A 27,527-nucleotide genomic window follows, 5' to 3' on the forward strand; every position below is an offset into this window, starting at 1 on the left:
AGCTAGAGCCATTTCGCAGAGCTTTTAGCCACAAACAATAAAAGCAGAAACAATACCATCCTTGCATGTTATCAGCCTGGAAAAAAACGAGCCCTAATAAAGCAGAAAGAAATTTATCTGCTATAGTCAATGGTCAGGGATAATAGGATGAAGCCCAGCAACATCTTAGATGGTTGTAACTCATGGGAATCCAAGAGGATACAAAGGGCCTACTGCATTTTCATTCTGGTCAGTGGTACAAATTGGGCTAAGGGGGAGAAGACATGGGTAGAAACTATAATAGCAAAGGGGGGTGCTCCATTCAAGGCAGCTGGCTATAGGAACTCTCCCAAATGTGAAAATGAGTAGGAATAATTTGAGAGTTCTTAAAATGGAGGCATTTAAGGGGATTCCTCTTAGAATTCATTCTGAACCTAGCTCTTTTATACTTGCTCCTAAATTATCTGAAATTTCAAGTGAGCAGAGTAATGGCAAGGTTTGCAGATTTAACCAAATTGTTCATGAAATAATAATGAAAATGGAATCCATAGGGCTATGAAGGGACCTCCCCAACCTGGGTAATCAAATCATAGGTGCAGTTCAGCACATGCATACATGAAGTGTAATTCCCATGTTGGCCTGCCTCTTTGTCAAATATCTGCCCAGTCTTGTCTCCATGTTCCATTTCTGTAGTCTGTTTATTGAGTGCACTTTCTGGAGATAATCCCTTTTTTAGTTAACAATTGGTATGCTTTGTAAATTTTGTTTTTATACCCATGCTATTATGTACACAGTCCTCCAAATCTGATATGAATAAAATGTAAAACAAATGTCGCAGTTGTCTGCAGTAAAGAGCAGCCAAGTCATGAATGCCAAGATGTTTACTCAAATCCTTGGAAGCCCAATTCCTCCTGGCACTCCATTGAGAAGTCCCAAAGAGCTGCCACTGCCATTGCCATCATTTTCCCATGCAGGCATTGAAAAAGATCAGAAGCAGCACCAAGAGAGTAGAAAGGGTCAGTGCTGCTCCTGGGACAGACTAAGTTCTCACCTTTTGCCACTCTACTCAGAGAAAGGGATGGCTCCTTTTTTTGTTATGAGTTAAATACAGTATTTACATTGACCCATGGATATGATGACTCACGTTTTTGGGGTCAAGGTTTTGACTAAAATTTCTAGATGTATACGTAAGTATATGCAGAATAACTTACAAGAGTGTCTCCCAACCATTCACAAATATAATACACAGCCATGGATATTAATGATTTATTTAGGTGAAACATCCCCTCCTTAAAAAAAACCTCCTTAAAATAGTATTTAATACCAAACAGCATTCAATACCGAAGTAACAAAATAAAAGGATGTTTAAACAGTTGATGAAAGACATTTTGAGGAATTGTACCTTTTCAAAATGCACCTAGCTATCATCCCTGCTCTTCAGGTGTCTGCACTTCAGAAGTTACATTCATTCCTGCACTTCAGACTAGCAACTAGATATAAGGACGGATATATAGTGCCATTGTGCACTATAGCAGTGCTTCCAATGAAAACTAAAAATTTATCTCCCCCCATTGGTAAGTAAAATCCTCTTACACCTAGCCAGGCATACTGTGGTTTCGCTCTTAACTCATGAAGTGGCTTGTCAGACTTCTGGACTGCTTATACAGTTGAGTGCGAAGCTTATACCCAGTTAGAAACCAAAACCCACTTTATTGTCTAAAACAGATTTTCTTTCCTTATCATAAGGGGCGGGCGGGCGGGGGGTTGGCTGGCTAGTGATGGGGGCATAATTTATAGAGGCAGCCACTGAACTTATTCACTAAAAAAAAAATGCCCATAAACTTGGTAATGAGAGAATTGAAACATATTTCTAATTTAGATTGGATTCTTCAGATATTTTGAAGTGCTGTGCTACAGCACAATGTAAATAATTCATTTGGCAGACAAATCTTTCCACGGCAATTGTTGAGGGTGGCTCTTAAAGTCTTGGCTGGGAAGACAGCTTTGCCTTCAGGTTCTCCGCAAGTTTATCCATGAACTCAAATGTGTTCAGGTAGTCTGAGCGCTTCACACTGACATAGAAAAGAGAAGCAGAACAAGTGTATAAGTGTAATGAAAATGCACTGTTTCAAACTATTCCAAAAAACTGGCTGTTTTATCAGATGATGATGGTAGGGTAGAAGTCAGGAAATTGGTGTGGAAAAGAATTAACCTTTATTACACACACTTTTTTGGCATAGCAAACTGATTCATTCAGTCTAATTTTTTTGATGTGGAAAATAGTTTGTGTGAGATCAGGAATCTTAATTCACTGCTTTGATCTAATACAAATTTGAGATTTTTTTTCTTAATAAAAACATGAATAGTGCAATCTATTGCTTTTGTATTTTTGGAAATGAAAAGCTACTTCAATCTATCTTCATTTATGTTGGTCATATGCTGCTACTTCATCATATGAAACAGACCTAACCCTTTCACAATCTGCAGCAGAAGGATAGACAGTTAAGACTCAAAGCTGACTTAAAGCAATGCAATTTTTGCAGTAACTTTTATTTCCATTTTTGATTCTGAGAACTTCTAAAATTTTGGCACTTATCTGTATTGCAAAACAAAGGGCCAAAACAGACCGCCATGAAGGAGCTGCCCCCACTGAAGATACCTCAGGACCACGGCAAGCACTGTGGTCCCGAAGCTGCCCTCCACTGCCAGCCTAAATCCTATTTGGGCCAGCAAAGGGTCACCTTAGATGGCTCCGGCACAACCCCCAGGTGACATCTGTGAGCTCCGGGGGTGTGCTGCATCAAAACGCCATGCCCCCAGAGCAGTTCGAAGCCACCTCTATCTGATTGGCTGGGCATCTTGGGGGCATGTGGCATCAAAATGCCATGCCCCCAAGTCTCCAGGAAGCTGGCTTTTCTGGCCTATCTCTTCTGGCCTGAACTTTAGCAAGATTGTAATAACACCCGTTTCTGAAGGGGGAGCACTCTGGAACAGATTTTTGGTACCATGGGAGTGGGAAGAGAAGAAAGTCCTTTTTCACAGGTCTATGATACAAAAAAAATGGGTACAGAAGTACCATATTGGATCTTGGGCCTTAAATGCAATTTAGATTTTGTAAGTGCACTGTTTTTACATGCTAACTGAATTGGTTTTAAAAACACATTCCCTTGGTGTAGCTTTATTTTTCCACCTGGCTTTCATAATGTTTGGGATGGGGTGTGTATATATTTAAACAAATATTTTAATGATTTAGCATATGCATAATGTTTAGTGTTTTCATGCATCCCTCAACCTCTTCATACTTACTTTGGTAACCCTTTGATGCAAGCAGACAGGTCTTTAGTCATAAAGCCAGCTTCAATGGTCTCTACACAGACATCCTCCAAGGCAGTGGCAAAGTTCTTGAGCTCTGTATTTTTATCCAACTTTGCTCTATGAGCTAGACCTCTAGTCCAGGCATAAATGGATGCTGGGAATGGCAGAGCAAAAGTAGGGATGGGGAGAGGGAGGGGTAGAGAGAAAAACTGATAATGCTCAGATGGATTACTTTCCCCCAAAGAGTACCTCACAATCTATTTTGGGTTTTTTACCATGAATCAAACTCTCCACTCAGCCTCTTTCCTGACACACAAGACCTAGCTGTTTTACAGTGGGCCTTGGTATCCACAGGTTTGATATCTGTGGATTTGAGCAACTACAGATTGAAAGGAAGACACATTTACGTAATTCTTTTTAACCTGTGATGGCCAGGCTAAGAAGCAGCCCCAGGGCACTAGCGGAGGCTGAGGCAAAACCCAGGCAAGCAGATGCCTCCCTCCCCCAAGGAAGTCAATCTCACCACAGTCAGAACTTAAATCTCTTCCTCATTCTCTTTCCCACTTTCACACCACAAAGCTGCTGCCAATATTTAAACCCCTGCCTCGTTCCATTTCCCACCTTCACATAAGGAAGCCTTTGATAGATTTTAGACCCATTTCCCACCAATACATCTCCTTGCCCCACTCCTTCTGCTGCCCCTTCCTGAGGTGGCAAGGAACTTGAAGTTCTGGCAGAGGCTTTGTGATGGGAAGGCTGGAAACTGTAGGACGGATGCTTTTCTAGTGCCTGGGCGTTGTTACCCAAGGTAATTTTGAATGTTAAATACTGGCTTGAGCATCTGCAGTTTTTGGTATCTGCAGAAAGTTCCAGAACAAAACCACAATGGATTTTGAGGGCCCACTGTATATAGACGTTCCTTGCTATGAATTGTGTAGAATGAACACTATTTCATATTTTAGGCAATACAATGATGAAATGAATTTAGGTTTTCAAAGGCTGGAAGCAGGAACTTTTCTGGCTGCAATTTTTTCTTCCTTTTGCAAGAACATTTGCTGTATATGTGTATTGCATGAACCACCAATGCTGTGCAATCTATGCTACAAGCCACAGAATTATTTTGCAGTCAGATGTTCCTAGGGAATTAGGGCTTAATGGTATTATCACAGAACTTAAATGAATACGACCCATGTTCCCTTTGGAGCATGTCATGACATTTAAATATGTTTCACATCTCATTTAGATAGAACTGAGGAAGTTAAAGCAGCTTACCAATGGGGTTAGTAGAGGTTTCTTGTCCTTTCTGGTACATGCGATAATGACGAGTCACTGTTCCATGAGCAGCTTCAGCTTCAACTGTTTTGCCATCTGGGCAGATCAGGACACTGGTCATCATCCCCAAGGAGCCATAACCTGGACATGAGAAAGAGAAGCGAGCAATGATGTTGTTGGAAACCTGGGTAGTATAAAAACACACATACAACATTTTCCCAACAACTTTCATATGCAGAAGTCAGACAAGTCAAACTGACTGCCTATACGCTAGAATGTTCTCAAGATGTCAACTGATTTGGAGAAACAGCCCTTCTATATAACATGATTTTGAGCTGGGGGTGGGCCTTCACTGTTTATCAAAGATAGCACACAGTCTGCCAAAAACAAGCCCTGTTATGAGCTACCCAGGTTCTCCTGATGCACTTAAAATAATCAAGTTACTCTGTTCATAGTCACCTACCCATCTAAAGTACTGCAACATACTTCTGGAGAGTGTATCAGTCTAGGAGTGGGGCATACCTTGTGCAACTGAGTCAGACTGCACATCACCATCGTAGTTCTTGCAGGCCCAAATAAAGCCTCCCTCGGATTTTAGGGCTTGAGCCACCATGTCATCAATCAGCCGATGTTCATACCAAATCTTTTTTGCTTCAAACTGTGACTTGTACTCCCTGAAGAGCACAGAACATAGAATGTTAGGGGTGGCAATTAGAGATGAAGTATATGCAACTATTTAGAAGACAGGAAAATAACTTAAATCTTGCCAAAAGAGAAAGTGGTAGGATGTGTTACCACAGAGAATGGTAACATATCTTAAATAACTCCCACACATATGTATACTGTGTTTTTATGCAATATTTTCTGTTTGCATTTGGCTAACATGTTCAAGGTTGTTCCTTATACAGGTTGAACCTTTCTCCAAAATGCTTGCACCAAAAGTGTTTTGGATTTTTGAATATCTGTATTTGACTATAATGAGATAGGACCCAAGTCTAAACACAAAATTCTTTGTTTCATATAGACCTTATACACATAACCTGAATGTAGTTTTATACACAGAATTTTTAAATACTTTTGTGAATGAAACGAAGTTTGTGTACATGGAACCGTCAAAAAACAAGATGTCACTGTCTGCCATCCATGAAAAAAGTTTTGGGTTTTGGAATATTTCGGATTTTGAAATTCTGGATAAGGGAGATTATATGTGTTGCCTGACTGTCATCACAGTTCATCTGTGCATACAGTTTATGTTCCACCCATTAAAGTTTTAATTGAGAAAGGGCTGCAGACCCACCATCAATTTTCCAGTCATCAAATAATGGTTGCACCAGTTATCAGGCATGTCCCTCTCCCACTCTTCCATTATGGCCTTATTGAACAGTAGAGGAGGAACATCACAGCTCAAGTGCTGGTTTGTGGTAATTGTTTGCACTCTGTTGCGGGTAACTACGTGATATTGAAGCAGACGGAAAGAAAGTACATTCTGTGCCACAGTCCAGCTACTTGTAGAACCCAGATTTTTTTAAACTACAATTAGGCAAACAAACAATGTCAGCTTTTTCCCCCAAAAGCATGAAAGTAAGCACATTCTAAAATTATAACTATTTTGGGATTCAACTACAACTGTAACAAATGTATTTGCAAAAATAACTTTCTAAACTTTGGCTAGGGCACAGAGAAGAGTTTAGGCCAAATGTTTTCTTCCAGTTCACAGTGCAATAGTGGCAGTTACAGTGGTGAGGGACAGTCTCTTGGGGGAAGAGGGGTTAGAATGGAAGTAAAAAGCATGAGAAAAGTTGGAGCAGCCATTTCTCCCTACATTTTACGGTTTTTGTACAATTTATGTAACATCTAAATTTTAAATCTGAAAGGCAGCTCTTTCCCAAAACCACAAGTTCCAATAAAATTTCAGTTTCCACTGGCTTAAAAAAAAAAAAAACCCTAAGAAAAATGTTTGAGACTCAGAAAACAAAAACAACTCCAGATGCCCTATTGTGGCTTATAGGAAATGATTCAGTTCTTTGAACAGAGATATACCTGTAAGATGAAAATATATCACGTAACAAAATATTATTACTTCTCATAGATCTCCTGAAAGATGTCCTTAAAACGGCCATCGTATTTCTTCAAAATGGTGTTTTTGGTGCTCATGTAAAGAGGCCAGGCTTTAGACAATGCCATCTGGAAAGAACTATGCGCAAAGTCCCTGATGGACTGGTCAAGGTTGTACATTCCTAAAGCCACACCTCCACCGCCTAAATATCACAGAAAGAGAGGAAGAGCAAAGGAAATAGGAATCAGGTGTAATAATAAAACAGCAGAGTCATTTAGAACTCTCTTACAACACCCTGTTGTATATGTGCTCATACAACCAGGCTGTATCAGCCATCACAGACAGCTTTTTTCATCATGCAAATATAGATAGCACTCTGAATGAGAGGCAACCACAAGTCTGTTCACACTGCAATATTACTGCACTATTGTATCGCATTGTAGCTGCCACAGTTGCCTCCTGTGGCATCCTCCTGAGTTTTAGTTGGGTCAGAGGGACCAGAGGAGGAATCTCTGGCTGAGGTTTCCAAGGGACCCTCCCTAAACTACCAGTCCCACGATTCCATACGATGGAGCCATAGTTAAAGTAGGATCAGAGTGCTATAACTTGTGTAGTGTGAAAGGGCCTCACATTTGACTTGGTCATGCAAAAAAAGTAAGCTTAATGGGTATTTTCAGAGTCTTGTGGCAATCATCTCGTCCATCTTTGAACCTTGCAACATACAGGGGTTTAAGGTATGGTTTGATCACGACTCTTGTATAGTAAAAGAACAAAAGTAAATAACAAAGTTCCTGCATGGCAGGGGATTGGACTGGATGGCCCTTGTGGTCTCTTCCAACTCTATGATTCTATGAAAACCCCTACAGTTGTCACTTTTGAAATGCCACCTTCAGAGAAAGCCTATCAATGGGGGAGGATGACTGATAGTCGTCCCTTCATGATAGTCTCCCTTCAGTTCTCAGGTCAGCCATGGAAACTCTGTGCACTTTCAGAGGAGGAGTGAGGAAATATGCCTAGAAAGCCTGCTTTTGAAGACTCAAATGTTCCCAGCTAAAATGACTTGGCTAAAAATGATTTACCACATCTCCTAAATTGATTTCTGGTGTCGTTCCTGGTTAAATATCATTCTAATATTATTAAAATGAAAACTTTAGGCATCCCCTGAGCCTAAATCAGCTCAGGGAGCCCTATAAACATGGCCAAATTGCTCTGCAACATAGGATATATATGTGAGGTGGGTTGTGTGTGTGTGTTTTTGTTTGTTTTTGCAAGGGAAAGTAATTTTTTAAATAATATTTCAAGGGTAGGGGACATGGTGTTGGGGCTGCAACCCTCCAAAGTTTTGTAGGGAGTAAATATACCTCCTCAGCCACCAGTAATTGCTCACTGCTATTTCAATAAACATTTCTTGCACCCTAAATAGAGATACTGGAATAATATTAGCTGATGTTACAGAAATACTGTCAAGATTATTTTGAGATTTCCTACACTTAAGAAACATAATACATCTGATGAAATCCAAACCACTAAGTTACAGTGGCTGGGAATTCAGCAAACCAACAAACAAAACAAAAAAATCCTCATGATGCTTGAAGAGATGCCAGCCAAGCACCAGGCTCTAGTTGTCACAATTGCAAGCTGGCACACAGCCTACAACTGTTCATTCATAGCCATAATGCTATTGAGAGTGACTACAGTAATAACACTAAGGATTGTGGTGCAGCCACCAATTTCTTATTTTTGTTACAATGCCTGATGCACAGTACTGTACATGTATAATTTAATATAGCATTCATCACATGTCCATATAAATAACACTACCATATACTTTGGGCTAAAGGGGAAAACACTGCAAATATTCAGATGCAGTCAAGGGTTAAAGGTATCTAATTCACCGCTTAGATGAATGAAGCCTCTTGTTTATTCAGTAGGCTGCAACATCAATTCTGTTACTTGGCACAAACACAGTCTCCTAGCAACTCTCTTCCACAAGATTGCCCTAATTCAGAGCAGTAAGAAAGCTGGTAACTTTGTGTAGTGATTGAGCTTCACCCTCTCAAATGTCTTCAAAACAAATAAACCAGTCACCAGATAGCCACTACTTTAGGCAGTGCCAAAGTATCTGGAGAGGTCCAAGTATTTTACATACCTAAGGAATCCATAAGACAGCTCTGCAAGGAGATTTACAAACAGTGACAAACTGAGAGATAGTAGTTTATTTATGGTCTGGTCACTGCAAGGCATTTGCTGCCCTCTCCTCCTTGGCCACAGCTTGAAAGTTACACATTACAAGTAATGGTATTACTGTGACAATTATTATTATTATTATTATTACAAGGATTTACCATTGTTCCCTTGCTGAAGTACTACAAAAACTGATCAATTTCATTCAATTTATATTCTGAGTAACAAATAATAGCTATGAGTTGAGGGTCAAGGGGAGGCTTTGAGTTTTAACCCTTCCTATAAAACCACATTACTTTTTTAGATGAATTCCAGAGAAGAAGCAAAATGGTAATGAATTGGGAGGGGGGGGAATCAGTAATGATTGACTGCAATGAGAGAAATTGTGCACTAAGTATTGGGATGTGTTCTTCAAAAAAGTAACTTTGCCCTGCTTCTCCTATGTCTTGTGCCACTGGCAACCACTGCTTGTCCTAGCTGGGTGGCACTACAGAGAAAGTGCCTCACAGATCACAAGGCTTCACCAGATCTCAGCAGTTCCTGATCTCTACAATGTTTCCCAAGACAGAGAAGTGAAAGTAGTAAAGCCTTTCCTCACATAGCCCAGCCTCTGCCTACAGGCAGCAGCTGCCTCATCTGGTGTTCTAGCTGCTCACTAGACTACATAGAAGCCAGCAGTCATGGAAGCTTTGGTTAGATAGGTCATGATGCTAATTTTCTTTTTTTTGAAGTGTGGCTCTGGTTTCATTTCAAAACAAAAGAGAAAGATATTGAACAGTGGTTGTGGCACCCAAATGGATCTGGAATTCCTGGCAAGATACAAATGGCAGTGGTGGCAGCAACAAAGTTCTATAAAGTGTGGCAAAGGCTGGCACATGGGGTGGGGGCTGACTCTTTTTAGTCTTTCTTGGCCCCTTCCTTAGAGATATAATGTCCCCATTCTTGGAGGGTCAATTGTAGCATATAAACAGGACTGAATATTAAAAAACGGAAAGAGCTGTAACACTTTCCATATTTAGTCAAGTTTCCTCCAGCATTATATCTAAGAGGTTCTGGTAAGTTCAAAAAATGAAGAGCATGGCATTCCTCCCTCTTTAGGAAACACACCTTACAAAACTCCAATGTTAGTGGGATCAATCCACCAGTAGTAAATTACCCCAAACTGTATTATATTCTCAGATGTGCTCAAGTAAGACATTGATAGATGTAAATCTAAGCAGGTTTCACAACTGCTGAGGTCAGTTTTGAAATCACAGAAAATTTCACAAGTATTTGCACAACAAGAAAGCAACATTAGGTAATCAGAATTCTCAGGCTGCACCTTTGCCTCTGGCAGAGAAGCACAGGGCTGGGGATACTGGGAGAAATTGTGACAGTTGCCAGAACAAGACATACGAAACAGGAACATTACTTTGTGTACTCTGCAAACAGTTTTGCTGGAAGGTCAGAAAGAGGAAAAGACTGTGGCCATCTGATAAAATTGATAGCCAGCAAGTCATTTGCTATGCAACTACTTGGCAGTCTCATCTCCATGTCAACCTCTTTGGGAGTGGGAAGAGCAAGTGATACCTCATGGGGAACAGGGGACAAGATTTGCTTTGGAGGTTCCCCATTGTTTCTCTTGTTTAAGGCTAGTGATTTAATTATTAGATTCTTATGTTCCAAAATGCAGTGTCTGAAGAATAAAAGTATCCTATTTTATTCATTTTTCTCTCTTACATGGTTTTTGGATTCTCCACTTTCAAATATCTTTATAATTAATGCTGTGGTTACTTCAAAATACCTACTTTCAAAGTTATGGACTAAATAGGTTACAGGTTTGCCTCCATCCTTTGGTGTGTAGATCATCTCTACCTTTCCAGGGCCAGGAACAACAAAATCTGTGGCTCTGTACTGCAAGAGAAAAACAGCAAACAAAATGGTGAGCGATGAACAACATGCAGACAGCAGGCATCCCTTTGTGTTTAATCTACTATAATAACAAATAATAAAACTTTTATTTATATCCCGCTTTTTGTTAAGACAATCAAAGCCTTGTACATCATTAAAATAGTACAACAATTAAAACAGTACAAGACCCCACTGCCATAAATGTATGGGATCAAATTTCCATTATTCTGCCTTTAGAGGGAAGAAAAAGTTGGGGAAAGCACTGAAATGCTCTCTGCACTGAGGCCAAGAACCACAGTAGTAGTTTGCACAGATTCTGTCATGGTTCAGTCTATTTTAATCATTAACAAAAATTGCAGCACAACACTATTCAAACCTACTAAAAGCCTGTAACAGATGAGTTTTATGACAACCAGTCATAAATTGTAATTGCATTCTGCTCTCTATCTTTTGTATTATTTCACATTGTATACTACATCCTTACTCAAATAAAGCTTATATTACCTCAAACCACAAAAGTAGAAAAAGCTGCAAGAGATACCCACCTGGTCTCCATAAGCATGACGGCCAATGATGATGGGTTTTACCCACCCTGATACTAGACGGGGAATATTTTTACAGATTATGGCTTCTCTGAAGACGGTGCCCCCTAGAATGTTTCGGATCGTTCCATTAGGAGATTTCCACATCTGCTTCAGCTTGAATTCTTCTACCCTTTTCTCATCAGGGGTGATTGTGGCACACTTGATTCCTACATTGTACTTTTTTATCGCTTCTGCAGCTTCCACAGTCACCTTATCATTAGTTGCATCACGATTCTCTATGCCCAAATCATAGCTGTAAGGAAGTCCCCAAAATATGATCACTTGTAAAATACAAGAAAAATTGTACTGTGCCCTAGAAAAGCATTCCAAGAAAAAACTGTACTGTGCCCTAGATCCACAGTTCTCTACCTCTGGCCTTCCAGATATTTTGGACTTCATAACCAGAAACCCATGTTCATTCTGGCTGGGGCTTTTGGGAGTTGAAATCCTAGATACTCAGGATTAAAAAGATTTAAGAAAATTGGAAAAAAATTGTCAGACAACTAAAATAACCTCCTAATGGCTTAATTAACAGCTACCAAATGACAGCATAATATTGGTATCATTGCCTACATATAGAACTACTGAACTAAGAACTGAGTGTTTATAAATGCAGGGGGGGGGGGGACAGTAAGAAATTTTGAAGGACCACTGCATATACAGCATATGTAGAATTCCAGAAGTTAATCTAGTCCTTCAGAGCCTGCATCATTAATTTTCTATGCATTTGTCAACTGATGGAGGTGTTGAAAAATCTTTGGTACACTAATATTAATGTATCCTATCCAGAGCTACTCCTAGTTTTTCAGAGACCTGATACACATTTAGGGCCTAGAAACCAATTGCTGTTATGTGCCTACAGGTTGTTTCTGACTTATGGTGACCCTAAGGCATATCATGAAGTTTTTATGGCAAGATTTGTTCAGAGGATTTGCCTTTGCCTACCCCTGAGGCTAAAAGAGTATGACTCACCCAAGGTTAGCCAGAGAGTTTCCATAGCCAAGTGGGGAACTGAACCCTGATCTCCAAATTCTTAGTCCAGTGCTGAAATCACTACATCACACATACAAGTGGGCAATGCATGATCCCACCTTGTTTCTAAGACAGAGGCGGGATACAGACCGCCGCTTTGCGGCGGTCTCCTGCCGGTGCCATTTGCTCCGCGAGGGAGCCGCAGCAGTCAAACCGCGCGGCTCCCGCGCGGAGCAATAAAGAAGCTCCAAAATGGAGCTTCTTCTTGCGGTGCCTTTATGACGTCGCTAGGCGCCTGGCGCGGACTCGCGACGTCACAGGCGCCGCGACACGTCTGGATGCTATGCGTCCAGTACGTAAAGATGGCGGCGCCCATGTGGAAGGGGCGCCGCCATCTTGTACGTATTCTATACGTACTAGGGTTAGGGGGGTGCGGAAGCACCGCCCCTTCCTAACCCTAGTACGTATAGAAGACGTACTATATGGCGGTATGTATCCCGCCAAAAATTTTGACATCCTTTTAAGGATTAACATGCTTCCAAGTTCACCACATGTGTGGGATTGCCTAGCTATGCTATCAGGTGCTGATTGTTTTGGCAGCGTCAGCAGGAGCAGAGTGGCATATCTTGTTAGGCAGGTGGCTGAGTATTCAGAATAAAAACCAAAGTACAAGCACATGTGGAGGAAAGGTCAAAGATTCCAGTGTTTCATTTGCAACTGACGCACTTAACAGATTTTGCTCAAGGGTACTCTGTCAATGGCCTTGGGAATAGCAAGGGTCCTGACATCATCTCTAGTGCCTGGACAAAATGGAGGGGGAAGGGACAAAGCTTGAATAATGCTCTTTTAGCCTACAGCTCCCAAAATCTTCCAGCCATCAGCTATGGTATTTTTGGCAATGTAGTCCAAAAAAGTAATGTTTCCAAGCTCTGAGAATGGAGTCAAGTGAGGTGCATCTTTACTAGAAGATTACATCATGGAAGGAACAGCAATAGAAGGGAAAAATGTATTCTGGGTAGCTGTAACATTTGCATCGAGCATTGCTACTTTGGACTACGCTGAGTCCAGAGTCAAAAGGCTGGGACTGGAGTAGAGCACTAGGCCTAAGTAGCTCAAAACGAGATGTTAACCTGTTTGCAGCATTGCTATTCACACTGCCCTCCCCCCAACAATTCTGGCCCTGGTGACAGAATCCCTGCGTTATTAAAAACTTACATGAGAGACTATAGCATTGAGAGGTGAAGTTCTTCCCTAACACAGGGTGCATCTATACTGTAGAAAGAAGGCAGTTGGACACCACTTTAACTGCCAGGGCTCCATCCTACAGAATCCTGGGGTTTGTAGTTTGGTGAGGCACCAACACTTTTTGGTAGAGATGACTAAAAGACCTTGTAAAAGTACAAATCCAAGGATTCCATAGGATGGAGCTATAGCACTTAAGCTAATGTCAAACTGCATTACTTCTACAGTGCAGATGCACCCATAGTGTTATATTAGTTCTAGTGCTGCCAATCACAGACTTTTTGGAAAGGGACAGGAGCCCTTCTAGGAAAAAAATGGCAACTCACTTTTCCTAGTTAACCTCAGAGCCAATTGGAAATAGCTGAAAACAAATGGCAGCAGCCTTGCAGCTATATCAGAAGGGATCCCAGCTGGGTAGGCCTTGGGCATTGCAAAGAATAACTGCCTAAGTCATGACTTGTAACCATTTTAAGTTTACCTGAAGCCTTGGCTTTTAAAAGACAAGGCTTCATCACCATGAGCACAGGACTTTTTCTCTTCCAAAGAGCTTCATACTGGCCAGTTATAAAAGTTCACAAGGTAAGAAATGTACAATTTAATTTTGTGAACAAGCCTTCTCCACTTTGATGCTCTACTGAAATGTTAGACCACAACACCCATCATGGCCAGGCAACAGTGCCAACAGCTCTCTTCTCTGGAGATGATGGAAGTTATCATCCAACACATGTGGAGGTTAAGGAAGGCCGATTTAGATTCTGGGAAGCAAAATGGATAAAGGCAAGAGAATCTGCAAAAAGCTTGAAGACACAGTCATGAAACACTTACAGAATTTGGTTTTACAACACAATTATTACATATGTAATATATTATAATAGTATATTGATTGTGTAATAATTGCTATAGAAGCACAATTAATTCCTGACAGGGAGGAAGTACACAGTTTTTGCTGACATGGAGTGTAATTTACACAGAAAAGTTTTGTGTGAAAAAGAAAAACAAAAAGGTTAAGCAATACTCTCTCACACACAAAGAGTAATGATGGACCACCACATGTAATAAATTGCCCTTTTCCAACAATATAGAAGATTTCTTAAGGCTTGCAGGTACCTGTGGAGATCCAGATCCACATAGGGAAAGATCAGCTTTTCCTTAATCAGTTCCCATATTACACGCGTCATTTCATCCCCCTGCATCTCAACCACAGAACCGCCATGGATTTTTTTAGACATTGTGGCCTAACAGAGAGAGAAGGGAAAAAAAGAGAATCCAAACAAACAATATACTAAGCAAAACAGATTATGGTAATATCTTAAGAGGTAAAAATTACAAATGCAAACCTTGGTTTATTTCATTCTTGCATTCCAGAGCTCACAAATGATCGATCAATCAATCAATCAATCAAATAATAAATAAATATTTTTCCTTGCTGGAAGAGATTATGCGAGCTTTCCTACTCTTTTGGATAATTTCTGACATGAAATTATCATGAAGTGTCATGAAGTGCTTTTTGTGAATAAAATGTTATTATGAAAAACACTATCCTATGTATAAATACCACATTCTATGCAAGAAACCCTTTGTGAATTTTATGCAAAAAGTGCTGAAATCGGTGACTGACAATTTATTTGGGATAGATCAACACATCTAAATACCCTCCCTTTTCAAGGATAAGAAAATTTGTGAATCTTCATTATATTCCTAGTAAAAATAGAATCTCTAGCAGGTAACAGTCACATTCAACAGGAAAGACTGCTCTTTTTCTGAATCAGCCCTTCTCCAGCAGCTCTGTTTCTTTAAGTTTTTCCCTTCTTTAACCAGGAAATCTCAAATTGGTCCTCAAGGTAAGACCAAACCAACCTATGAACTGGTACTAATGTAAGCTTTGTACTGGTTCTGTGAACTTCATTCTAAATAAAATATTGGAGATTTTTTAGAGTTTCTGTGAGCATGGAAAAGTGTAGAGCTAATTATGAACCAGAAGTTCACTTGTGTGGCTTCATTACATAGTTACTATCTATGCGATCCTAGCAATGCCACACAATATACAATGGATGTTTCAAACACTGTTGGAGTTGTACAGGGTATCTGCATAAATGAGGTATGAATGTGGTCCAAGGCTGCCATTTCCATGTGGCTTCTAGCCACACAAATCTGTACAGTGAGTAGGCTATAACACAGAAAGTGGACCTCAGCCTGTGGACCTAGTGTAGCCTGCTGAGATTTGACACATGGTTTGATAGAGATTCAACATCCCCCACCACACAGACTCTGGGGCATCTTCCCTTCCCAGCTACTGGCAAATGGGAAGGGACGTCCCTGCTATTTTTGATTGAAGGTAGGTGCCAGTGCAGGTTTTATTTCCTGAGCTCATTTGGTGTTTCCAGGAGCTACTAAGGCTTTGCTTCTCTCAGTGAATAGGTTCCTGCATACTTTCTTTAAAGCAATGGTATCAAATATTATCACCACTTCTTTGTTTATGCAGGATCAATCTTCTTTTCCTGGGGCAGGGGCATTCTCTGAAGGAGTTCTGCCCAAACAGTCCCACTAATGGAAAGGATGGGGGTGCAGTTTAGTAATTTCCCACCTATCCTACAAGGATGTTCCTCCTCCTCCCTTCTTCTGGAGTTTCCACCAACCATTCAGAGCAGATTTGGGGAGCAGGGAAGTGGCTCTGTGGCAAAGATTGCTGCCCCTCCATTCTGCAATTACTTTCCTCTGTTGCTGGGGATTGGCAAAGTATGATTGTTGGACTACAACTTTAAGCATTCCTTATCATTGACTATGCTGGATAGGTCCGATGAAAGTCTATTACAGTTGGCCCTCCAGATTTGCAGCCTTGACTTTTGCAGATGTGATTATTTGTGGCCTAGATGAATAGGTTTTCTCTAGGAAACTCTAGGTCCTCCAGCGCAACTTTGCCAGAAGTTGACCATAGAGTTGTGTTGGAGAACCTAGGTTCCTAGAGAAAACACTTCCCTAGGCATTTGCAACCAACCTCTGGCAGATGTTGACCATAAAGTTGCACTGGAGGACCTGGAGATTCTTAGAGAGGTGTTGTATCAGGTAAAAGGAATAGTGTTTTTTTATTTGCAGTTTATCCACATTCATGGGGGTCCTTCACCCCTAACCAAGTGAATGTGGAGGGACCACTAAATTTTATTTTAAAGTATTTATATTCCAGACTTCAGACAAAAAGGCTTCCAGAGAAGCTTTCAAATAGTTAGTTTTTTGTGGGTTTTTCGGGCTATGTGGCTATGTTCTAGCAGAGTTTCTTTCTGACGTTTCGCCAGCATTTGTGGCTGGCATCTTCAAATAGTTAATTTGAGGGTTAAATAGTTACTGTCAGGCTTTTAATCTAAATAAGACAGGATACACAGGGAAAAGAGAATGGCAGTAGGGGTGGGGATTAATTTTATCAAGATGCCAGTTGCTCTTCTTTTCCCTCAAAAGCCAGATCAATAGCAACTGGAATCTGGAGGGAGAGTCTCTCATAATCCACTGAGGCCCAGGCATGATGGAGGTGTGCTTACCTGCTTTTGTGTCCCTCCAAAGCCTAGAAGACCAGTTTGTTCACCCTTCCCGTAACTGGAGATACCTACAGATAGAAAGGGCCCTTCTGTTAGCAGAGGTAAGATTTTGGATCTTACACGTAGTGTCCAATAGTTTTCAAGTGCTTATGCAAAAGCAAGATATTGGGTACAGCACTAAATGCCCACATTCGCCAAAGGTCCAAAGTGCATTTTCTAGATTATAGAAGTGGTAGTGTTTGACATGGGAGCTCAAATATTGCCCATTCAGACAATGAAACTTCTCTGAATTAAGCAGGCTTCCAAAAGTAACACAAACTGACCAAATAAAGCAACTTTGAGGTATCACAACACAAAATGTACAGCCAGCACAGATATTACTCTACTTTCCTGTACTGTTTTGGGTGCTAAAAGGGAGTTTTTGAAAGCAAGACTCTTCACTCTGAACAAGCCATTCAAGTCCAGGGGATAAGGAGTTATGGTTCCTACTTGCACCTTGATCCCTTTCAACAAAGGTACTGCTATAAAAGATTTCATGGCTTACTTATAATCCCTGCAGGTATCTGTTGCTACTGACGGTCAACAAAGAGCAATGACTTGGCATTTTTTTTTCCTTCAGAAGAAATACAGTTTCCCATACTAAATTTTTAACATCTGATGCAAAACTCAAACATTATTCTTGTTTAGCCTCACTCCTCTAAGTTTTAGAAACCATTTTTGTGCCATACAGCCAAGCATTCTTGTTTGTGCAACTGGGTTTATTTTTCTACAACTGCACCTATCAGGGTTGGGGGGGGGAAACAATTTCTTTAAAGCACCCCCCCCTAAACTGTTTGTTTGGGGGTTTTGTGTGTGTTTAAATTGCTTTGTTGTTGCTCCTGTTGTTTAAACCACTTTTTTTTTGCATTAATGTGTAAAGCTACACCAATATAGGACTGAATCAAAAAAGTAAGTAGCAAAATGCAGTTTAGATTATAGACAAGTGCAGGCAGAGCTAACTCAAAGCAACCGATCACTGCTGCGTAAGGTGCTGCCACAACTGCAGAACTCATGCCAATTAAATCTACATACATACCAGTTCAAGCTTTCCCTTCTCTTCATGACTGAAGCGCCATTCGTGGCTGAGAACAGTCCACATTTGTTCACACAGTGAGGAAAACTACAGTGTGAATTGGCCCAAACTATTTAAGACAAGTTTCCAAAATCATATTCTTCTATAAATATGATACTACAACTCCCATCAGCCCCATTCATAGGACGATAATTCCCAAGCAGGTATTGCTATCCGTAAAAGCCAGTTCCTAGATTCTGGTTTTCTAAAATCATACTCTAGCTTGGGCCAGAAAAGAGAACCACAGGTAGGCTATATAGACACATGTAAACAGGATGGAATGGACTTAATTCTTAGTGGCCACATTAAGTTTTATATAGCACCACTCACATCCACATACACACACAAAAGGGAGAATATGTTCTCCTCAATCCCTGCTACTAGGCACTCTAAGTTGCATTGAGAAGTTTTCCCATGGGGAGGCCCAGTATTGCCATTTACTAACAAGAGGATTTCCAAAGATATAGCTGTGTTAGTCTGGAAAACCAGTATGCCAAGGGATCTTGTAGCAACTTTGAGACTACCTGAAAGAAAGAAGCTGGCAGCATGAACTTTCATAGACTTGAGCAAAGGTAAAAACAAAATAAACACAGTACATGCATAAAAACAGCTATACAGTGGCAAAACCCACCCAGCTGATGTTCAGATTCTAAAATGGAGAAGATGTTTAAATTCTGAGGCCTATTCATACTACGCAGTTATAGTGCTATTATTCCACTTTAATTGGCATTGCTCTGTCCTAGGAATCCTAGGACTGACAGTCTCAAAGTGGAGTAACAGCACTATACTTCTGTAGTATGAATGGCCCTTGTTTAAACAGAATAAGATTTAGCCAAGTGCCTAAAAGTGGCACCAGGAGTACTGTCCAGACAAAGCCTTCTATAAGGGAAATTTTTGAAATAGAGTAACCGTGGCTGTTTAATAGTGCAATAACAGTGCTATATAGTATGAATTTAAACAGAAAAAGTTTAAACAAAGAAGGTTGAGCCTAGTGTCTAAAAGTGGCACCAGTGAAAATGATGTAGGGCACCATTGCCAAAAACCTTGTCCTCTCTCTCTCTCTCTCTCTCATTAAAACATTACTAGGTACTAGTTGGAGCAGGAGTTAGTACTAGTTGGAGCAGGTCATACACAGACAGTTGATTTTAAGGTGTAGGCCACCTGTCAAGGGAGGAACCACTCCCAGACACGAAATACAGAACACTGAAATATCAAATACTCTGAAATACATTCCTAAAACAAGATTTGAGGAAGCAAGACAGAAGAAAAATTATTTATGATTAAAAGATGCTAGGCTTGTCCGGATGAGACAGAATTTTCTGCAGAATATGTATATGTAGGTTTGGAGAACAAAGATTGGCCTGCTCTTAGATTTTTAAGTCGTATTTCCCGTCACAAAAATGCTGAGCAACAGGCTAGTTTTGAAAATGAAGTATGTTCTGAACAGATGAAAAGAATGGTTAATGTTATTCAGCTAGGGCAATTTGCACCAGAACAAATGGGTAGGGCTTTTTTACTTTTTGGTAACTGGCCATTTTTCCTTCTGTGGCATTTTCACTTCCTCAAGAGTTTTCTGCCATTCTTTCCAAGAGCAAATGTTTAGTTTAAACATCTCTACTAAAGCATTTTCCCCTGCTGGCCTTCCAACAGATTTCTCTTCACCTTTCCCCTATTCTCAGTTTTAAAAAACATGAATGGAACTCTACATAGATTTCACACTGATTGTGAAAGGCAAATATGTGGAAGGTAATGGCCTTCGTTTCAAAAATCTGTTCAAAGATCTGCTCTTTTTAAAAGTCTTTTAAAAAGTCTTACAGTGTGTCATGTGGCCGATTTGATTAGATTTACATTTAGAATTCAGTTTGCTTACTCTAGAGACAAACCCAGAATGAAGCATTGCAAAGAACGAAGGCAGAGAGGATGGTTCCCAAATCGCTCAGTCACAGCAGGCATTAAACATTTCCATCTATGTTGTGCTATTATTACAAATAAAAAACGTAGAACGCCAAAGAGATAGCAAAACAGCATTCCTTTTTAGCAAAATAGGCTGAAAAACTGCACCAAAACAGGGAATAAGCAAATGTAATTCGTTCGTGAACAAAGCACAGGTACTACTTTGTGAGCTACTAGATTTCCCTGAAGCCAACACAAAAATTCTTCCAATCTTACAGAAAGAGCAGGGAACAGATTACATATTGGCAGAATCAAGATAAGAGATTAGTGTACAAAGAGGGTGAACTGAAACTACAAAGCAAATACGTGGCTTCGAGGCAGAAGGTTTTTTTAACTAGATGTGCTGACAAGATGTGAGTCACACCTTGATCGATAAATTCATTTATTACGGCAAATGGCCAGAATAATAATAAAATAGGATAAAAACGTTACAGGACAACACCCTGATCAAGCAGAATTGAAAGATCTACTACAGTATAGTATTCTTTCAAATGCATAGTATTGGGGGAAGATCAGTGACACACTAACCTACACCTAAGATCCTGGATCTTGAGCATTCATGCTGTGTAAATCTCACACTTGATAGAGATTATCCTTTCACATCTAATGAGTCTGTAGCCCCATTAAAAAGCAGTACTGAGTATTTTTGGATTTGAATGGATTTCTCCCCCATAGACTCCAAAAATACCATGTTCATTTATTTGGATTTAACCAGTCTTGAACATTTACCACACAGTGGCTTTTATGTACGCACACTGCCTCAAAATGAGACACAAATCCACACAGGGAATGAACTGAAGGAAGGGCTGTCTTTCTGCTTGTAACTGCCAAGGGTTTCCAGAGGGGTAGTATTAATCTGTTGTGGTCAAAATTACACAGTACTGTGGCACCTCAAAGACTCAACGTTTTACGTCCTTTGGGCATCCAAATGTGTGGCACATCGTGTTAGTAATAATCTGCATTAATTGACAAGAGGTTAGATTGGTTTAAAACTGGGTGTGAACACCCTTCACAGCCCTGAATGGGAGACAAAAGAGAGATCAGGAAGAGGGAATTTAGGAGGAATGTGAACAGAAAGCAGAAGGAAACAGTACCAAGAGAGAGTGCATTTTCTCTCTTTCTACCTTGGAGAGAGGGAGTCAAACATATATATAATGAAGGAGGAATATGGGAGAAATGTGAACAGAAAGCAGAAGGAAACAGTACCAAAAGAGAGTGTATTTTCTGCTTTTCTATCTTGGAGAGAGGGAGACCAAAGGGATATAAAGAACTTAAGGAAAATGTGAACAGAAAACAGGAGGAAATCATACCCAAAACAAGGCTGTATTTTTTGTTTTTCTTACTTTGGAGAGAGAGGGAGATAAAAGAATTTGGGAAGAAGGAACTTGGGGGGGAAATGTGAATAAGAAAGCAGAAGGAAATTATCCCAAATGGGGCTGTATTTTTTGCTTTTCTACCTTGGAGAGAGAGAGAGAGGAGAAGAAGAAAGAGACACAAGGAACTTGGAGGGGGATGAATGTGAACAGAAAGCAGAAGGAAACTGTACCAAAAGAGGCTCCCATTTTCTGCCTCCCAGGATTTCCAGGAGGGCTGCTGTACAAGTAATACACAGCTGTGAAAAATGACAAGCCTCGAGGCATCTCCTCAATGGCTGGCTATCTGGCAGGAGGTTTTATCCCAGCCTTAAAAGCAGCCCCCTTCCAAACAGCCTCAGGCTTTATGGTGCCACACAGCAGGGCTCTCCTTCTCTCTCTGTGGCACTCCTCTGCCCAGCCTCCCTCAGCCTTGAAGGTGGTGCCCCCTTTGAAGAAGGAGAAGAAGTGGGGGAAGAGGAGGAGCCCAAGACCAGGGCTGCTGCAACATCCACACTGGGCCCCCAACTCCCAGGATTCCATAGCCCTGAGCCAGACAAAGAGTTAAAGAGGAGGCTGGCTCACCTTTAAGGATGGACTCTGTCTCTCTCTGCCTCCCAGCTGGGCTCTCTCAGTCTCAGCCTGGCTTTTGGCTTTCCAATGCCTGCACCAGGCTTAAAGGAAGGGCGAGGCCTAGGCAGGCAGCTCCTCCTTCTCCTCTGCTTGGCATTGGGAGGGAAAGAAGGGGAGGAGAAGGGAGGCAGGCCTCCATTGCTCCAATGGAGGCTTCCCCACCAAGGCCCAGCCCTGGCAGTTGGAGGAGGATAAAGAAGGGAGGCCTAGCAGACAAGGAAACCAAACCACAGCTTTCCTTCTCGCCTCTAAGAGGCAGGTGGAGGGCATTCCCAAATCAAAGCTAAAAAAACACTCATATGGAAGTAAATGTATGCTTCTTTTAGCCATGCTCAAAAATGGAGGACATTTTGGAATCCCTGCTGCTGGACTGAAATGGAGGACAGGTCCTGGATAATGGAGGACGTGCCTGGCAAACCCCAGGGCCCTTATCACATAGGCAAAATTTGAAGTTATCCCAGGGGCCATGTGAAGGCCACTGAGATAAAATATATTTGTTGTTGTGTACCTTTGAGTCATTTCTAATGTATGGCGACCCTAAGGCGAAGCTATTGTTCAGAGGTTTGCTCTTGTCTTCCTTTGAGGGTGAGAGAGTGTGACATGATCAGGGCCATCTAGTAAACTTTCATGGCTGAGCAGGGATTCAAATCCTGGTCTTCAGAGTGGTAGGCCAATGCTCAAACCACTACACCACCCAAGCTCTCACTATATATAGTATACAGTGTGTGTGTGTGTGTGTGTGTGTGTGTATGTATATATATGACAGACAGACACATATACATACACACCACACAAGCTCATACTATGAGAGCCAGTGTGACATAGTGGTCTGAGTTTTGGACCATGACTTTAGAGACGAGGGTTCGATTTCCCACTCGGCCATGAAACCCACTTGGAGGTAGTCACACTCTCTCAGCCTCAAGGGAAGGCAATGGCAAACCTCTGAACAAATCTTGCCAAGAAAGCTGCATGATAGGTTTGTCTTACGGTCACCTTAAATTGGAAACAACTTGAAGGCACACACAACAACAACAATTACACATACACACACACACACATGTGCATGTGTATATGTGCATATACATGGGCCCTGTAGTGGGAAAAAGGTGGATTATAAATTGAATAAAGAAGGAAGAAGATAATCATGTACCATCAGTTTAGATGTGGAAAATAAATTACACCGTTTCAAACAGTCTTGCAGTATTATTTTATGGCCTAAAGAACTGAATGTGAAATGTGCAAATCTTTAGCCCCAGCGCCACCTACCTAGACATGGCAGAATTAGTGTTTGAATGCTGACATCTCAGCTCCAAATTGGACATGCTGTCACTGTGCAAGCGACTGACGTCTGCTCTTCTACTCTGGGGAACAGCCCAGGTCAAAAATTGCACAAGTAATTCTGAGAACTGTATTTGAGCTTTTGGCATTTGAAGATCAAAGATGTCACACTGATCAATGTGTGCTTTTATGGATATGTGTTTCTGTTTTCTATACACTGTCACATTTGGAATGAGAAGTATTCACAACTTTGGAATACTTTTAAATAATAGCACTTGAGAAAATGCCTTCTCACCTATCCTTACAGAGGTTTATGAATATGCAGATTTACACGTGTATCTTGAATGCATTGAGCAAAAATTTATAATGTAAAGGTGCCATCATACGTAAAGTAAATAATGAGAAACCAGTGAGCACAAGTTTGTTGAAAAATGGTTCCAATATATTCTATACTTTAACAACAAGGAGAGACTTTGAACAACCCCGTTACCTTAACAGACGTTTTGGAAAGATAATGTAAGTACACTGGACTAGACTTTATGGCACAACCTTTAAAGATATTCCTGACCAGCTGGACTTTGGCATCTTAACAGTACACTTGTAAGATCTATGTGTCAGTCATTTATTTTATACACCCACAAGCTGTCATTCTTGATTATCTGTGTTAAGGTTTTCAATAAAAATAAAATAGGAAAAATAAACAAATTTAAGCAATACCAGCAGAACAGGTATTGGTTGCATTTCCCTGTGCACCAGGTTTGCTATTGCGTAGGATGTGAAATGCAAATGTGGCCTTTTCTCTCCCCCCATAGATATGAGAACTATGAAAGCAGGTTAGCTGTGGTGCCTACTAATGAAAGCTGGTATGTCGTGCTTTTTTCACTTTTTACCTCACTCACAAATTCACTTGGTTTAGGCAAGCCACTGTTTAATCAAACCTTGCCTGCACTATTAATCTAGTGACTTGGACCTCTGCAAGGGTTTGGGTGTCCTTAGCATCACGACCAATTGTGAACAGCTATACAGTGTGGAGAAAGAGTTGACAGTAACTTTGTTTTAGACAGCAATGGGAAAGTGAATTTTCCTCTGTTATTAACCTGCTTGCATAGTTTGCATAGTTGTGGGGGGAGGAGAGAAAGTGCTTCTGCACTTTGATTTTGTTTGTTTGTCCTTGCACTGTATAACCTTGGAAGTGCATCTTCTATTGGCACTGACCCAAAGGGAGGGCATCCCAGTCCAGGGACTCCATTTAGCCAACAATGGGGACTGAATTTGATTACCAGTAGGGGACAGTCTGGGTAGAATTAGTTGGGGGGCCCCCAGATCTACTTTTGACTGTGAGTAGATGCTGGATTCTATCAGTGAAAGGGTTGAAAATGCCTTTTTGCTATGAACTGTCTGCATTTGCTATGTACTGTCTACATCATTTACCACCAATAAAGTTTATCTTATGGCAATAACAAGTGTCAGTGTTTGGTACCAAAAGAACTCTCTGGGAGTTCTGGAACTAAAAACCAGTTCCTAAAAAGAAGAAATGGGAATGATAGGCCCAATCTGTTTGGGTGTTTTTTGTGGAGCTGAGGTGGAAATTATTGGACTAATGGACCTTTTGCCAGCTATGGCTCCCTGGCATTTGTGCAGTCTTGATACCTCTTGGAACTTGCCCTGTCCTCTTACCAGTGCAGGAGGGAGTGTTATTAAGAACCAATTTCGGTATTATGCAGGATGCGGCAGGAGTGAACAACTAGTATCTCTCCAGATACTGGACTGCAAATCCCAGCATCCCTCATTCACCATTGGCTATGCTGGTTGAAGTGTCTGGGAGTTGAGGTCCAACAACATCTGGATAGCTGTACAATTTCAAAACCAATTAATGGTTAAACAAACTAACATACACAAGTTATACAAAATGATGCTTTATATTTTTACAGAAAAAAGTGATGCTGTTCTTTCCCAGGTATGATTGGTCACTTCTTTTAGAACGATAGATATATTTTAAAAGTACTATATAATGTTGCGAAAGATATTCTGCTCATGCTTAGAGACACACTGTCCAAAGTTGCTGGCATCCTTGTGAACATAAGGTAGTGATCCTATTCAGTGGCTTCCAGATCAGTGGGGCAGCAGCTGTTCTCTGGGCTTTAATCTGAATTTGAAAGAGCTATCCAAGGTGCTGATAAACTCCTTTACATTTAACAGCAAATTGTGGCACAGGATCACCACTCCCAATAATAGGGGAACCACCAGCTGTCGCTCATTAGATTTACAAAAATCATATTCGTATCCAGATATATGTTGTCCAGTTGACTTCGGTTTATGATAACTCTATGAATGAAAGATCTTCAAGTTATCTTCAACAGCTTTGCTTAGGTCTTGCAAACTCAGCCCCGTGGCTTCCTTGATTGAATCTATCCACCTATCTATCCTGCTGAACTCTGAAATGGTTTAATTAACTTCCAGTTCTGATCCCTGACGCACTTTTTTTTAAGGGGATTGGTGGCCTATTTATCATGGAGAAGTTGAACCTGTAGTGAGGCTATAGTACTTGAAACTGCAAGGCGGAAAAATCACATGATGGAACTGCTTCCCCAGATGGAAAAAAATTAAAAAATTCCACATGTCAAAAGTCAAGTCTAGCTGGCTCTGTATACAGGGATATTTTAATATGGATTAGTATTCCTCCCCTTTGTCTGGAATGCTAAACCTCACAGCCAGTGTGATATAGTAATAATAATAGTCCTTTTTTAAATTAGGACTCTAAGAAAGGTTGCTGTTTCTGACTTATGGCGACCTTATCCAGGGGTTTTCTTGACAAGATTTGTTTGAAGGGGGTTGGCCTTTGCCTTCCTCTGAGGCTGAGAAAGTGTGACTTGCCCAGCTCACCTACTGAATTTCCACAGCTAAGTGGGGATTTGAACCCCACTTCAGAGTCTAGTGTCTAGTCCACTGCTCAAACTACTACACCATGCTGGCTCAAAACCCTGCTCAGCAATGAAAACCCAGTGGGTGACCCTAGGCAGGTTATACTCTCACAGCTTCAGAGGAAGGCAAAACCAACCCCTTCCCGAAGAATTTAAAAACAGAGGTCCAAAACACACTACAGAAATAATGCCATTTGAGACCGCTTTAACTGCCCAGGGTCAATGTTGAGGTGGAATCTCTTTTCCTGTAGCTTGCATCCATTCCTCCGGGTCCTGTTCTCTGGAGCAGCAGAAAACAAGCTTGCTCCCTCCTCAATATGACATCCCTTCAAGTATTTAAACAGGGCTATCATATCACCTCTTAACCTTCTTTTCTCCAGGCTAAACATCCCCAGCTCCCTAAGTCGTTCCTCATAGGGCATGGTTTCCAGACCCTTCTCCATTTTAGTCGCTCTTCTTTGGAAACGCTCCAGTTTCTCCACATCCTTTTACAATTGTGGTGCCCAGAACTGGACACAATATTCCAGGTGGGGCCTGACCAGAGCAGAATATAGTGGCACTATGACTTCCCTTGATCTAGATACTATACTTCTATTGATGCAGCCTAAAATCGCATTGGCCTTGTTAGCTGCCGCATCGCACTGTTGACTCATGTTCAACTTGTGGTCTACTTAGACTCCTAGATCCCTTTCACACGTAGTTTCATTCAGCCAGGTGTCCCCCATCCTATATCTGTGCATTTCATTTTCCTCCCTAAGTGCAGTACCTTACATTTCTCTGTGTTGAATTTCATTTTGTTAGCTTTGGCCCAGCTTTCTAGTCTATTCAGGTCATTTTGAATCTTGATCCTGTCTTCTGGGGTATTAGCTATTCCCCCTAATTTGGTGTCATCTGCAAATTTGATAAGTATGCTTCCAATCCTGTCTTCCAAGTCATTGATAAAGATGTTGAACCCAGGACAGAGCTCTGTGGGACCCCAATGGTCACTTCTCTCCAGGATGAAGAAGAGGAGACATTGCTGAGTTACAAATCAAACTGAATGATTCCTGCAGAGAGTGTGTCTTGGACCTCCATTGAAAAAAAGAAACAAGAGACTAAGTCCGATCGATGCCCTCGGAGCTCGTCCGTTGCTGCCTGGGTGCGCTGACAGCTAATGGCGGAGACAAGCTCCCCACTGTGGCTCTGTTTCTCCGGCATCGACTGCCTCTCCTGAGGAGGAGCTGCGGCTGCGCAGTGGCTCCTTCCATCCTCCTCCCTC

At 41.1% G+C, this 27,527-nt stretch overlaps 1 protein-coding gene across 2 annotated transcripts; it reads right to left on the bottom strand.

The window, feature by feature from the left end:
- Positions 1-1,231: 1,231 nt before the first annotated feature.
- IDH1 (isocitrate dehydrogenase (NADP(+)) 1) lies at positions 1,232-22,132 on the bottom strand. 2 transcript variants are annotated; one of them, XM_089477658.1, is made up of 10 exons: positions 22,023-22,132; positions 17,025-17,089; positions 14,602-14,729; positions 11,242-11,533; positions 10,594-10,699; positions 6,647-6,824; positions 5,089-5,240; positions 4,567-4,707; positions 3,286-3,448; positions 1,232-2,051 (listed from the first exon to the last, which is right to left on the bottom strand). In XM_089477658.1, exons 3-10 carry the CDS (start codon positions 14,721-14,723, stop codon positions 1,958-1,960), a joined length of 1,248 nt encoding a protein of 415 aa, XP_089333784.1. In that variant the 5' UTR covers positions 14,724-14,729; positions 17,025-17,089; positions 22,023-22,132; the 3' UTR covers positions 1,232-1,957. The 2 variants fall into 2 exon arrangements, with proteins under 2 accessions (XP_089333784.1, XP_089333783.1); XM_089477657.1 differs by lacking the exon at positions 22,023-22,132 and adding an exon at positions 21,632-21,853.
- Between the last annotated feature and the right edge of the window lie 5,395 nt (positions 22,133-27,527).

This window comes from Sceloporus occidentalis, unplaced genomic scaffold, assembly GCF_023333645.1.
Source record: "Sceloporus occidentalis isolate IW3139 unplaced genomic scaffold, rSceOcc1.0.p SCAF_12, whole genome shotgun sequence".
NCBI classification, from domain to species: Eukaryota; Metazoa; Chordata; class Lepidosauria; order Squamata; family Phrynosomatidae; genus Sceloporus; species Sceloporus occidentalis.